Source organism: Blennius ocellaris (genome assembly GCF_963422515.1).
Source record: "Blennius ocellaris genome assembly, chromosome: 9".
NCBI lineage: Eukaryota > Metazoa > Chordata > Actinopteri > Blenniiformes > Blenniidae > Blennius > Blennius ocellaris.
Window position 1 is genome coordinate 15,644,818 of NC_137658.1, and position 14,150 is coordinate 15,658,967.

The following is a 14,150-nucleotide window of genomic DNA, read 5'->3' on the forward strand; positions in this document are numbered from 1 at the left end:
CTCCCTGTGATGAAATAATTCAGTAATAGGAAGGTGGAACAGTGCATTTGGTTGATAAAACCATGTCCCATCGATGGTTGATATAGATCCACTAAATAACCCAATGCATTTTGATTTGTGACAAAACTGTAATAAATGGAAGAAAAAAACACACACACTATGCAAACGCCATGCAAATATCTTGATTAAGACAATCACTGTAACACAATTCCAACTAAATGCAACAGTTTATTTTTGCTTCTGACTGGCAATGAAAGTAATCATTTAGAACATTGTTACTAATGTTATGATTTAGCAAACGCAGAGCTGTTTATATTAGTGGCTTAATAAAAAAATGTAACCCATTAAAATGTAGAGGCAGAACATGTTCTGTGTCTGGCATTATTTCATGCAACTATTGTTGTTTCTGAGTGGAGTTTGTATGTTCTCCTTATATCTTGGTGTTTTTTTTTCTTCCCCCCAATGGACTCCAGCATCCTGCTACAATCCAAGAACATCCTTGTTGTTTGGGAAGCATTGAATTGGCCAAACGTGCAATAATAAAAGCAGGGATCCATCCCACCTTGTATTCAAAGCTGTTGCTGGTGATGGAGGCGATTCCATCAGCACGAGCGTTGTTTGTTCACCACAGCTGACCTGAACAATGTTGCTTGAAGCAAACACAGTGTACCGCCGTCCACAAACAATCCAGTTTACAAAGCTTCAACCATCTGAAACATGTTTAATTTGACATGACGATGAGTTGGCTGGGTCCAACGGCCTGCGTGTCATGGATGCTCAGCAGGACAAATCTCCAGTAAATGTGTGACGATGGCGCATCGATATGGATCAAAATCTCTGAGGAATGCTTTCATCACCTTGTTAAATCTGACTTAAATGATCAGTTCTGATTCTACAAGAGGGTCCAACATGCTGCTAGCAAGGTGTCTCTAACGTTTTGGCCAGCGTGTGTCTGTTGGCGATCTGTCCTGCCGTTTGTCCAGTGACACTGAGGATTGGTCCCCTGCATCTCTAGTTTAATTGAAGCAGGTCAAGAGGATGGATGAATGGCTCATTACCTGTTACTACGTAGACACCGCCTTCCTCATAAAACCACAGATCAGAAACTAACGATGGTTAAACAAATGCCTTAATGCTGCTGTTCATCCACAACTGAGTTATGTAGGATATGACACAAATGTGAACCTTTCAACAAGTAAGGTTTTGAATGCCCTTCCTGACACAATGTGAGGCGTTTTAGGGGTCAAGGACCCACAGTGATGACCGGCCGACTCTGGATTTCAAACCAGCAAACATCCGGGTTGTTAGCCGATAGGCCAGGGGTCCGCGACCTCTGGCTCTGTAGTCAAATGTTCTCCGGAGCTTTCACAAAGTTATACCCAAACAAACAATTGATTATTTTATTTACACACAAAATGTGTCTTTATCTCTTGGATTAAATCAATTACTTAATATAAAGGCACAATAAATCAAATGGGAAGAAAATGCTAAAATCACAATTTCTAAAAGGGAAAATAGCTTAGAAATTAAAACAAACCAGCAAAATGGCCTAGAAAAGAAATATAAAATGCCCTTCCTGTCCCCACAAGCCTCTCAATCCTCCCTGTCGATAGTGTTTTCTGTGTATTAACTCATTTCGTCTATTCTCTACTAATATTCATCACAGTTAAACCTTGTACTATTAATATTTAATATTGCTTATTTAACTTTTATGCTGTCTTTTTTTTATATTGACCATTCTATGTGTGGGAGGACTATCCCTTTAGAATAAGTAAACTTCTATTCTATTCCATTCCGTTCTGTTCTGAAATGAAAAAAAAAAGTCTGAAGAATGCTGTAGAGAAGGGTGAAATCACTAAAATCATGTTATGTAAATAAAATGTTCGCCATCCTTAAGTTGTAATTGAAATGTCATAAATGTAACATAACATAGTGAAACTGGGGACGGCCTGGCCACTCCTGATGTGAATAAGGAGCAAAGAGAAAGAGCACAAGAAGGGACCAAAAAAAAAAAAATCATCATCCTATGTTTTTCTCACATATTGCAGCTCTAAAAAAAATAAATAAATAAACAAGTCCTATAAGGTTTACAATGAAAACACCAAAACTCTGTAAGGATGTTCTTACAAAGCCAGTCTGCTTCTAAATCATTTGCAAATGTATTCTCTGATGGTCAGGGAACTGTTGAGTCATTAAATGAAGAATGAGGCTTTGCTCTAACTAGCTGAGAGGTGTTTTTGCAGCCTGCAGTGACATGTTTCCCACCGTCCAGCTGCACACACAGACATTATTCCGCAGGGAAGTTGGACTAACATGTCTTGAGGAGTTGGCACACTGCGATGATGAGGAAACAGATTCTTCTCCCCCCCACACATGCTTCCATGTCTGTGACCTCCTCCTCCTCCAGCTCCCACTGAACAAAGTCAATGGTGGGCGGGACCACTTGCTCAGTTTTCAGCCCCGTGCGAATGTCACAGCCATGATCTCGAGCTCCCATTGGCTCCTGTCTGCGGACACGTCACAATCATGATTAGAATTGATGATCGGACGTTCTGATTTCATTGTCTAGCAAAGGGGGGACTGCTGGAGAAATCTGCTGAATTCGAACGTCCGTCTGATTTTAACATCAAATATGGTAGGTGGGGAGGCGGTTTCACTTTCGGCTGCGGGTTCAGCCCCGTGCCGCTCCTCTTCGTGTCCGCTGGAAGCCCCGGGTCAGCGGGATTAGACCCGCTCCGGGGTCGGGAAATCACAGATTTGAGGGGAAAAGTTTAGCTGCGGCTATCCACTGGGGGGGGAAGCTACGCTAATGCTAACGCTAACGCTAACGCCATGGCCGCTCGGGCCTGCGGGCGAGCGGCGGCTGCGATGTGGCGGCGCTGCTCCTCCTCTCCCCGGCTTGTTTACCGTGCGGCTCTCCGCCGGAAACTTAGATCCGCGCAAACAGGGGGGGAGCCATGCCCACAGTTTGATCGCTATTTCTCTCCGTAACGTGTCCGTGTCGAGCGCAGCCATGCGCAGTCAGCCGGCCAAAATAAAGCCGCTGCCTGCTCATTGGTTCCCCGTATGTGGAGATGTGTTTACTAAAGCGGCGGATCTGCTTTAAAGTCACACTTTTAATCCACCCGTCCGCAGCTCCAGGATCTCCCACTCCCGCAGATCTGCCTCCATACGGCAGCATTTGCAACTGCTTTAATACGCCTGCAAGCGCGAGGCGTTTAGAGACTCGAAACTTCAAGTTTCTTCTGCTTTAAATTGTGTGGGAAAACTTGAAAACAATGAGTATAAAAACAACACACATTCTGAAATTGGTTGAGCTCAGTTAAAATCAGACAAGTCAGTAGATTTCTGAGAGAGATTCAGAACGAGTAATGTGATCAGTATTAACGAAAACCATAATCTCTTCACCTGGACAATTTGACTGCCAACAATGTTTTATTTATTTATTCTGTGCAGTCATAACAGCCTCTAGTATATTTACAATCACTACCGACATCAGCATGTGAGAATGTATAATATTAATGCCATGTTTTTATATTATGGCGACTTTTGTTTTTCAGCTTTATTATTATTTTTTATTATTATTGTAATATTATTTTGTTAATCTTTATTGACACTTGCTGCAACAAGGCACATTTCCCCATTGTGAAACAAATAAAGGAATATCTTATTACATATTACATGGGATAGGTGAGATTGTGAGTTGAATATCTCACTCAAGGGAAAATCTATTCTAGAGGTGGAACAATGGGACACTAAGGCTGGATACTTCTTTTTGTCATATAACCATACTGAAAACAGTACAGTTCAAACTCATTTAATCCTCCATCTGCATTGTATTGGCCCAGTCAGTATGTTTAACAACAGCGTCTTCACATATGATCCAGATGACGTAAATGTACGCTTTTGTTGAATTTGCTGTTGAATTCAAATTCAGAAGCAGCACAAACACCCTGCAATGTTCCTTTGTTATTGTTGTTATTAACACTATTATCTACAACTGTACTGCTCGTGTAATACGGTGAGTCAGAACAGCTGCGTTTTCCATTGCACTGTACCAACGTCAGTTTCAGGGACTCCCACCCTGACATACTCCAAAAGATTCGTATTTTTTGCTTTTAAAGAGAGGGTTGAACTTGGCACTATGAAGTGATCAAACTTGACTTTTTCTTTTAAATTTAGACTCAGTTTTGGAAATTAGGTTTTTAATTGTTCAGTGAGTGGATTTATTGTTTCTTCATCTTCTTTTGTTGTTGTTGGTTTTTCTGTTTGTTAAGACTCAACTTCAATTCAACAACATTCTATTTTAGCCTTGGCAATTAAAAAATAAATTACTCCAGTTGTAATTTCCTGTCCATATTCAAGGTTTGAACTTTATTCTCTTTTTAGAATGGAATGATGGGTGGCAAATTGCTTTTGTTCATTGTTATCTAGTTCATCTTTTTTTCTTTTAACCAATGTGGACTAATCAGGTTTGACCACATTTTTTGGTAGATTGTCTTCTGACTGGCAGAGTCACAGCAAACTATTTCCCCCATAATCTCATCTGTCAGACTGTTGACTATTTTCTGTCATGCTTTAAAAAAAAATACCAGAGAATATAATTTGGTGTAATAGTCTCTAAATGGCTTCACCAATCGAGCATTTCACGAGGAAAGCGAGACGTTGTACTTCGGCTAGAGTTTAATGGATTTAAATGTTTTGGGGGTTTTTTTCTCTCTCTGAGAAGTCATAAGACATTTGTGTTAGTGTTTAATTGTAAAAGCTTTCTTTTGAGGTAATGCTAAGAACCTGGTTGGCACGGTTGTTAAGCTTAAAGGTTAAATGACGAACTGAGTTGTTTAGTTTCGCTTTTTATATGTTGTGGTCGTGTTTAGTTCCTCTGCAGAAGGAAAAAGGCAGGAAACAGTCAATTGGAACAAAAGGAACTTTGAAGATGCATATAAATTGGAACCCATGTTGGGAACCAGTGATCTTAGAGCAATGGCACCCTAATAGTTGGCCTCAAATTGTATTTACCATGAAGTTTAAACATGCATCTCCTCATCCTTGTTGCGAGTGCAGATAATGCTTCTCCATCAGCATACTGTACACCACAGCCTCATTCTGCCTCCTCTCTCCCCAGCCACATTACCCAGCAGTGTGCCCGGCACCCTGAGACGAGATGAGCACAATCAACAAGATGCTAACCTAGAAATATGGAGGTTTAGCTGTGATCTGCATGGCTGCCCCGTTCCCCTCCAGTAGCAGAATGGATGCGTGGCCACAAAGGCGTGGCCTGCAGACTGTGAGTACATCGAGAGTTCTGTTGTAGAATAAAACACAATTACCATCCGGATAAATGTAAAATACAGTGCGTGTGTGGCTGCTGCAGCTGTCGTCAGACTGTGACAGATAGAGGATGATGAAGTTATATGTTGCATCTAAATTGACAGCTGCAGTTTTCCTCTCGACACTCATCACCTCCTCTAATCTGTGTCTTCTGATTGCCACTTATTGTCCTGAATGTTTTAATACGTCAGGCTCTTCATCATTACGCTTGTCTCTCAGATGAACCTGCGTTCGGTGTTTACGGTCGAGCAGCAGAGGATCCTGGAACGTTACTATGAGAATGGGATGACCAATCAAAGCAAGGCTTGCTTCCAGCTAATACTGCAGTGTGCTCAGGAGGCCAAGCTGGACTTCAGCGTTGTCCGGGTAGGCCTATAAAATGTAAAATTATTTGCTATCATTTGCATTACATGGTTGTGTGTGTGCTTTGCTAATGCTAACGGTGCGTTATCTGTCGCTGTGATGAATTATTATCTTCATCTGAGTTAGTTCTTCCAGTGTCTTGCTGAATGTTTCTGAACTGATTGTTTTTTGTCCCGGCAGACATGGGTTGGCAACAAAAGACGTAAACTGGCCTCCAGAGTCGACCAGAACGGGGGCATGTCTCATTCCCTGTCTAGCCACGGATTAGCTGGGGGGCTGCTCTCCAATCACACATTAGCCGGGGGTGCTCTGTCCAATCATAGCCTGGCGGCGGGGAGGCTGCTTCCTGCCGAAATGGCCGCAGCACGCAACCTCCAGAATCGTGTACACCTTCTGCCTCCATCCTCGTCCTTCCCCTCGTTCTCCTCGGCGTCCTCCTCCCCTTCGTCGTCCTCTCCCCTCAGCAGCAGTAGCATCAACAATAACAATAATAATAACGATGTGATCCTGACCGGAATTTACTCCCTGAACTCCGTCCCTCGCCCCCGACCACGACCAACGGCGCCAACGTCGCAGTCAGACTCGGAGCTCTCTGCACACACTTCCTCATCTCTGATCAACCAGGTGCTGCAGAGCAGGAACAGCTCCACCTCCTCACCCGTCCACTCCAAGCTAGCATCACTCTCTCAGAACCTCCCCTCCCTCACCTCTGCCTCAGGGCCTTTAGTCTACACTGCTGTCAGGAAGGGCGCCGTGTCCCTCGGGGAGGCGGGGATCAGCGCAGGAGCAGCAATAGTACCTCACAGCTGGGCTAGACAGTACGGTACAGCTCAGTCGCACCCCTGGTCCTCTTCTTCAAAACCCCCGACCCAGCTCCAGCCCAGACCTCACTCCAACCCTCAACCTCAGCCGCCCGCTCTACAGAAGACTCGCGCTCCGCTCGCGGCCCAAAACTCTGGCCCTTCCTCCGAGCAGACCCCTCGAATTCAGCAAGTCTTCACCTTGACTGAAAAGGGCGAGGCGGACCGACTCAGACCGGAGGCAGCGTCCCCTCTGAGAAACCAGGAGCATCACAGGCAGGTACCTCGCCCTCTGGATGGCGGTCATAACTTCTCCATTGCCATGGAAACTGGGGATGAAGAAGATGAGTGGCAAAGGGAGGAGGAACTGGCAAATTTGGCCGCTCAAACACACCTCCACCAGGAGCAGACGTCACCCAGCCCAGCCAAGGCCGAAGTCTCGGTGGTGAGAGGAGGCCACACACCTCCAACCAACAGCTCCAGACCCACGCTGCTGCTGCACAACAACACAACTCTTCAGGGCAGCTACTCAGTCACAGCACAGACCTCACTCCCGGGGGAGTCCAGCTCACAGGTGGGACAGCTTCTCGTGCTGACAAGAACTCAGTGTGCTGCGCTTGTGAATGCAACGTTCAACCAGAATATGTTCGTGCCTAATTTTGATAACGTGTCTGCATTTTGATTTGATTGTAAATAGGACTGTTAAATATGTTATAAACCATATATAAAAAAATCAAGGGAAAATGATTAAAAACAAAGTCAACAATTGTGAAACGCTGTTCGTGGGAACTAAAGATGAGTATGTTGATAACAAAAAGAAAAATGGTAGCACATTTACGTGTGTTTCAAACCCAAGAAGTACAAACGTGAAAGCACAAAGACAACAACATCATATAAAAAAACAACAAATTGTGACCGCGATATTCAACATCATCTAATGTTTAATGAATTACATTTGAGCAATTACAGCAACATCAATTAGTTTTTTAGCTTCTGTTCTCCCAGTTTTGTGTACACGTCCTTGTTCATGTGCAGCCACTGAGACTCACAGATGATCCTCACCTTGACAGTGAATCCATCTCATGCAGACACAGAGACGAGTACATGTTGCTCATACTATTACATATATATATTTTTAAAAACCTAATTTTAGAGGTTTACAGACGACGGTCACATATATGTGCTGTCAAACTTTTGACTTTACTCAGAAAAGTCTGTCATTGGTGTCTATGTAGTTGCATTTATACTTATGTGGCCACGTGTCTGAGTGTATTCACTGTAGACCCTGTACTTTAAGTAGTTGTACACTAACCTATTGTGACTTTGTTACTCAAAATGAATTGTGGTGCTCAGTGTGAATTGTCCTCTCTATAATGTTTGTTTCTTCATGTACAGACACCAGTCGGTGCGTCTGCTGCCCCCTGGCTTATCAGCAACTCCAGAAAGAGAACAGTAAGTGCTTTTATGAACCTGAAATACCAGATTTATACAGTTATCTTACATCCCGCGGCAGCCACAGTCCTGCATGCTTTCAGTGCCTTCCTGCTCCAGCACACCAAAGTGTTCTTCACGTTGTTTCAATGCCAACCCACCTGCTGAGTCTGTGGTAGTTGTCTATGTGTTTAATCATCAAGGGAAGTTGGTGAGCTGACCCATCTACCTTATAGAGCATTACATAGTGTCCTTATACTACACAGTGTTGTCAGTGAAAAACGACTACCAAGGGTTGTGCTGAAAATTGATAAATAAATGGCACTGAACTAATATGACAGGGAGGAGAGAGATTCTGTTCATCAGAAGGGAGGAAGACATTCCTGTGCAAGTCATGGAACCGTGGTCACAGTTTACCTCCAAGCTGTTGCTTCGGTGACAATTGATTTGGATTTGACCCCAGATGGGCGGACAGTGAGAAATTTATATGATGTTGAAGCATCACAGGCCCCAACCTGTTCAGAGAATTGGCTAAATGGCTCATTTTCAGTGTGAAAATGGTACGAGACCGAGCCACTTCACAATCAGGTGTGTCAGAGCGGGGACATGTGCAAACTGTACAGGACCGAGGCTCTCCAGGTCGAGCGGTGCCCGTCTGTGTGTTACCGAGGTTCGTGTTTTCAGCTGCAGGATCGGACCCAGTTCAGTGATGGCGATCTCATCCAGCTGAAGCGCTACTGGGACCGAGGCATGACCAGCCTGGGCTCAGTGTGCAGGGAGAAGATCACTGCTGCAGCCAACCAACTCAGTGTAGACACTGAAATAGTCAAGGTATCAATCCCCCCCCCCAAAGTTTCATATATTTCATTATCGACATCAGATTTTTACAGAAGCCAATAGAATGTGTTGATTCTCTCATTGTGAGGCCACTTGTTTAAGGGCGTTGAGGAATTAGGGTGATACAACTTCTGTAGGTCATGGAAGTTTTAGAAGTTACTCCCACAAAGTTGCATAAAAGTCGAGTAGCTATATATCAGGGCGACGGTGGGAATGCTGATGGACTAAATATAGTGCCCCAGTCCTGGCACACACACACGTGACCCTCTGCCATCTCACTTACAAGGATATTTAATCCCAGAATGAAAAATCTCTACCTACGGAGAGAGGATCGTAATTTAGGACCGTCTTTATGTTAGTGCAAGAACAAACTGACCATTTTTGACCTCTTAGCTGTGACGGATGATCATATTAACTTTTTGGGTGTAATTTAATACACGTGGTTTTAGGCAAGGATCCAAAGTGGTATAACACTTTGTTCAAATTAAATGGTATTTTAGACAAGGCAAGGTTAAACACATTAAATTGGAAATTTGCTGTGATAACTGTAGTAACTTGCTGTTAAACAAAACAAAAAAATCACTGCAGGCACAGGAAGAACATGCAATATCTAGATGGATATAGAGCAACACTTTTTTCATACTGTCTTTTTATAGTTTTTAAACTTTTAAAATATATCTGTGAGTAAAGTATAAAAATGTCTGAATGTACATGTGGCTTTACTGCATTTCATACATTAAAAAAAACCCTCCCAGGACAAATCAAATGAGAGACATCACAAATGTGAAGTTACTGTCCTCTGTGATTACTTTAGACCAGGGGTGCCCAACTCTGGTCCTCGAAGGCCCCTGTCCTGCATGTTTTAGTTCTCGACCTGCTTCAGCATACCTGAATCTAATGATGTCATCACCAAGGTTGTGAAAAAGTCCACTAATGAGCCCCGCATTGCCATCAGGTGTGTTGCAACTGGGAGAGAGCTAAAACATGCAGGACAGGACACCCCCCCCCCCGCTTTAGACATTACAATAGTGTGTTATATTATCTGAATGTCCTGCCCCCAGACATGGATTAGTAACAGACGGAGGAAGTACCGTCTCATGGGGATTGAGATTCCTCCACCCAAAGGTGGGCCTGCTGTATTCACCACCTCCTCTCCGGGAAACGAGTCGCCAGTGGCCCTCAGCCCGGGCGAGGAGCAGCTCAGATCACCCGAGCTTGGAGATGACTTGAATGATGGAGGATCTGTGTGCCTCTCTGAGGGTGAGGCTGCTCACACTGTGCATGCATTAACCTTTTGGGAGAGAAAAAAAAAAAAAAAAAAAGTGTCTCAGCATTCATGCAGCATTGTCAAACCTAGATGGCACCATCGATTCACAACACAGAGACGGGGAAGATGGAACAGATGTGTCCACTGCTGCTCCATTGGCCAATAATGTGGTAATGCATTATTTCTCTCAAACATTATTTCACCGATTGGTTTAGAGGCTAGATTATGTCATAAAGTAAGTTACAATTATCGGCATAGATATCTCTCAACAGTTTTTCCCTATAAAAGGTAGTTAAAAATATATTGAAAATATCTGTATTTTCATAGGAACGGCATGGTTTTTAGGGAGCAATGCATCAAACCAAATACAGTGTCATTTTAAGCTATTGGCAGTGTCTTGAGCTCTTCAAGCTGGGACTTCTTTCTGCTTTGCATATTTTCCCTGTGCGTGTGTGGGTTTGTTCTTTCTTTTTAATCCATTTTCCTCCAACATACATTTAATTGCAGTTGGTGTGCTGAGTGGTAGTGTGTGACTGTGTGCCACTCTGTTTCTAATTGACTTTTTATATTGAGAAGTGCATTAATTTAACCACTGAGCATAATTAGCTGAGGTGATCACACGTTTTATATCAAAAATCCTCAGTACAAACAAGTTGAAGATTTTAATTTTACTCATCAGTATAGTTTGGTCCAGAAAATAAATGATCATAAAGACAAGCTCCCCAGTAATCGGGACTTACACATGTGATCACAATGCATGTTATTTTGAAATGATCGCTTTGCTTCACAGAAGGTTGAGGTGATCGACGAAGACGAAGACCTTGATGATGACGACGATGGAGATTTAGTGGCCTCGGACCTCGAGCAAATGCAGAACCTGCTTGAATTCAAGGTGAACAGACCAAGATGTGTTGAAATATTCTTTGGAGGCAGCGCCGGCAAATGTTGTAGCCTCAGGATGTGAACGAGCTCCTGTGACTCCTTTGGTTTCAGCACGAGGAGGTGCAGTTCTTGGAGAATGAGCTAGAGAACCAAAAACAAAAATACCTGGAGCTTGCAAACTTCACAAAGAGCCTGCTCAGCGCTGTGAGGGATAACGACCTGGAGCGACAGCAGGTACGCTCAGCAAGCATCACATTTAGGCTGTTCCAGTTGAAGGAGGGTATTTCCGGACGTCTAACCTGACGGGCTCCGCGTGCTTTCAGGAACTTATGGCCAGTCTACCTCAGCCTTCAGACCAGGACTGGGACATGACTGTGGAGAGGGGGCCTCATCCTGATGCCGAGTCAGCAGAAGCTTCCCCCATCCACGGTTACGCCCAGACGAGCAGCGCAGATCCTCTGCAGGCCCTCGAGGACGAAGAGATCCCGCTGGTCGCTGTGAACAAGGATCACACAATGGAAGTTACTGAGCCCTCTGCATCAGAGGAGCTACTGCAGGAAGCAGAACAAGAGTGACTATTTTACAGACATCGCCACACACACACACACACACACACAGGTTTTCACACTCCACACAGAAGCAGGTTTCACATGTAAGAAAGTGAATGGCCTAACAATGACACACTCTGGTAAACCTGTACTCCACGCCCAGTGCCTGTGGATTTGAGCTTCACTATGACTGTTGGGCTGACTGATGCCTTTTCTACTGCATATCATTCGCCTTGTTCTGGTCCAATCCAGAGAGAACAATAAAGACCTCTAACCTCTGTCTTTTTCCTTTTCTCATCTTGTTCTACAGAAAGACAAACTATCCTACCTTGAATATTAGAAATGTCGATGGTCAGTGGGATAGTTTGGTGGCAAAGTGAAATGGACGAGATAAAGATCGCTTTGTTCGTGTATGTCAGAGAGATGACGGCCATGTTGTGGGAAGGCTGCAGAGGATGCCAGACGAGGTGAGGGACGACATGCAAGCGATTGTTTGGAAGAAGGAAGAAGCAGGAGATGGAAGGGATTGGAAGAAGATGATCCACTCTGGCAACTGTCCATCCATTTTTCTTGTCTGCTGCATTCAATTCAAGGTCGCAGGGTGTTGGAGCCAATCCCGCCCAGCAATCAGCCATGGCACCGAATGGAGCATTCAAGAAAGTTGATTATCTCCTTCTCATCTTTTGTACACACCAGCATTAGTGGCTAAACCTGCAGATAAGTCCAAAACTTGGTATGCCTTTAGACTATTGGTTTCCAAATTCTTGTCTTTAAAGATACTCTTGTATTTAAGGAAAGCCTGCGTGAGCCATGTAAGTAAAACTTTATTTATATAGCGCCTTTCACAGACCAAGGTCACAAAGCGCTTCACAGTTTCAGTAAAAAACATAAAACAGGAATAAAATGCAAATACAGATTTAAAAGGCCAAGACAACACATTGATATACATAACATCCCTAAAAGAACTAAGCGAAAGCCTGAAGAAATAAATAGGTCTTTAGTTGACCCTTGAAAGAATCAACAGACTCAAGAGAACGCAGAGAGAGTGAGCATAGTTGGTCATTTCCGATTTTCTCCTTTCTGGAAAAAAATGTACAGTCATAAATTATGAATATTCTGAGAATAAGACATTTTAAGCAAGAGAATGGTACCTAGTAGTGAAAGCGAAGGACATCCAGTCAGAATTCTATCTATTTTTTTAAACTATTAAGTTGTAAAATACAATCTTATTATACATAATTGGCATTTATTGATGTTTTTACATGCTGACTTATATAAAACAAATTGACTAAGAACACACTGAGGAAAAGATACTTTAAGAAAAGAACTACAGAAGCATAATATTGTATGGGGAAATTTTCTGGGGCAGAAGATGGGATATAATCCATCCTTTATTTCATGTATTTCCCTCAACTTCATGAATAAAGCTACTTTGAACTCACACACTGCACATACGTTACTTCATACTGAATACACATTTTCAATTGAATGTGAGACTTTGTCTTTTTACAATAAAAAGGTATTTTCAGGGTTTCGGGATTCCTAAATCCAGCTGTCTAGACATGGACCCAAATCCACCTAGTGAACAACCCTGACCTTCACCCTTAATTCCTTCCATTACACCCTGCTTTTATTAATCTTATCATCCAGCCCCCGTGAGATCTGACAGCCCAGCAGTGTTCAACAGCAGACATTGCCAGATTGGATGAGTTTTTGCCAACTTTAACTTGTTTTGAAGAGATTGGATGAAACAAAAATCTCATAGGTTAAGAAAAATAATGGGGGATGCTTTTCGCAACATTGTTCAATTTGTTTAGAATTGTTGTCACCACAATTTCTTGGAGATTGTTTTTAGTGTTTTTTTAAAGGAATGAGTCACTAAAAGTTCTCTCTATTCTGATCTATAATGCAAACAGTCAAAACTCACGTATACCATTTCTTTCAAGATGATTGTCACTGGTGAAGTGAAGTGATGAAGTGTCTCTCAGAAATGCTGCTGGTCTTGTTTCTGAGGAGCGAAAAGACAGTTTCCCAGTTATTTGGCGTTGCATCATACAATTATTCAAATCATAAAATTTTATGTTATATGCCACAATGCCACATAATTCATTGACTTGATAATTTAATTGAACAGTGTCTGGAGGCAAAGTAAAACATCTTACCTGTTCCATCGCCATTTGTTGGTTCTAATCGTGAGCTGGTGTTAATGAACAAGTTGCCAATCTTAGCACATTTTGTTGCATGTTTACAGAACTTTCCCCTTTTTAATTCAAGCCTTCTCTGCTCCACCTTGTTCTTTGTGAATGGATGTGTGATGTTGTTTGCCAGTGGCAAAATTTAAATCAAGTTTATTATTAAAAAAAAGAGAATCTGCCAGTGGAAGGAAGCAGAGGTGGCCCAGGAACAGCGGAAACAGTGGGTGATCAACCCATGTGAAAAAAACCAACAAAAAAACCCAGGCTGAAAAAAAAAGTGAACACCCACCAAACCAAACCAGCCCACCGTGAATTGTCCTCCCAATTAGCCACCCTGGGCCTGGTTAGAAAGCACTTTATTGTTAAAAAAAAGAAAATGTTCAGAAACCAATTGATAAGTCATTCTGCTTGTGTTCGAAACCTGAAACAGACTGACCATTGCACTAGTATCAGTTACCTGGATCGATCCCCCTGTGAGCTGCGGCGGCCCCTGGTA

At 43.0% G+C, this 14,150-nt stretch overlaps 1 protein-coding gene across 1 annotated transcript; it reads left to right on the forward strand.

Moving 5' to 3' along the window:
- Positions 1-2,572: 2,572 nt before the first annotated feature.
- Positions 2,573-11,737, forward strand: hdx (highly divergent homeobox). The gene is made up of 11 exons (XM_080502825.1): positions 2,573-2,635; positions 5,126-5,287; positions 5,551-5,697; positions 5,875-7,068; positions 7,890-7,946; positions 8,610-8,756; positions 9,824-10,022; positions 10,120-10,199; positions 10,820-10,921; positions 11,023-11,145; positions 11,235-11,737. The coding sequence occupies exons 2-11, from the start codon at positions 5,222-5,224 to the stop codon at positions 11,484-11,486; spliced, it is 2,367 nt and encodes a 788-aa protein (XP_080358951.1). The 5' UTR covers positions 2,573-2,635; positions 5,126-5,221; the 3' UTR covers positions 11,487-11,737.
- The last annotated feature ends 2,413 nt before the right edge of the window (positions 11,738-14,150 follow it).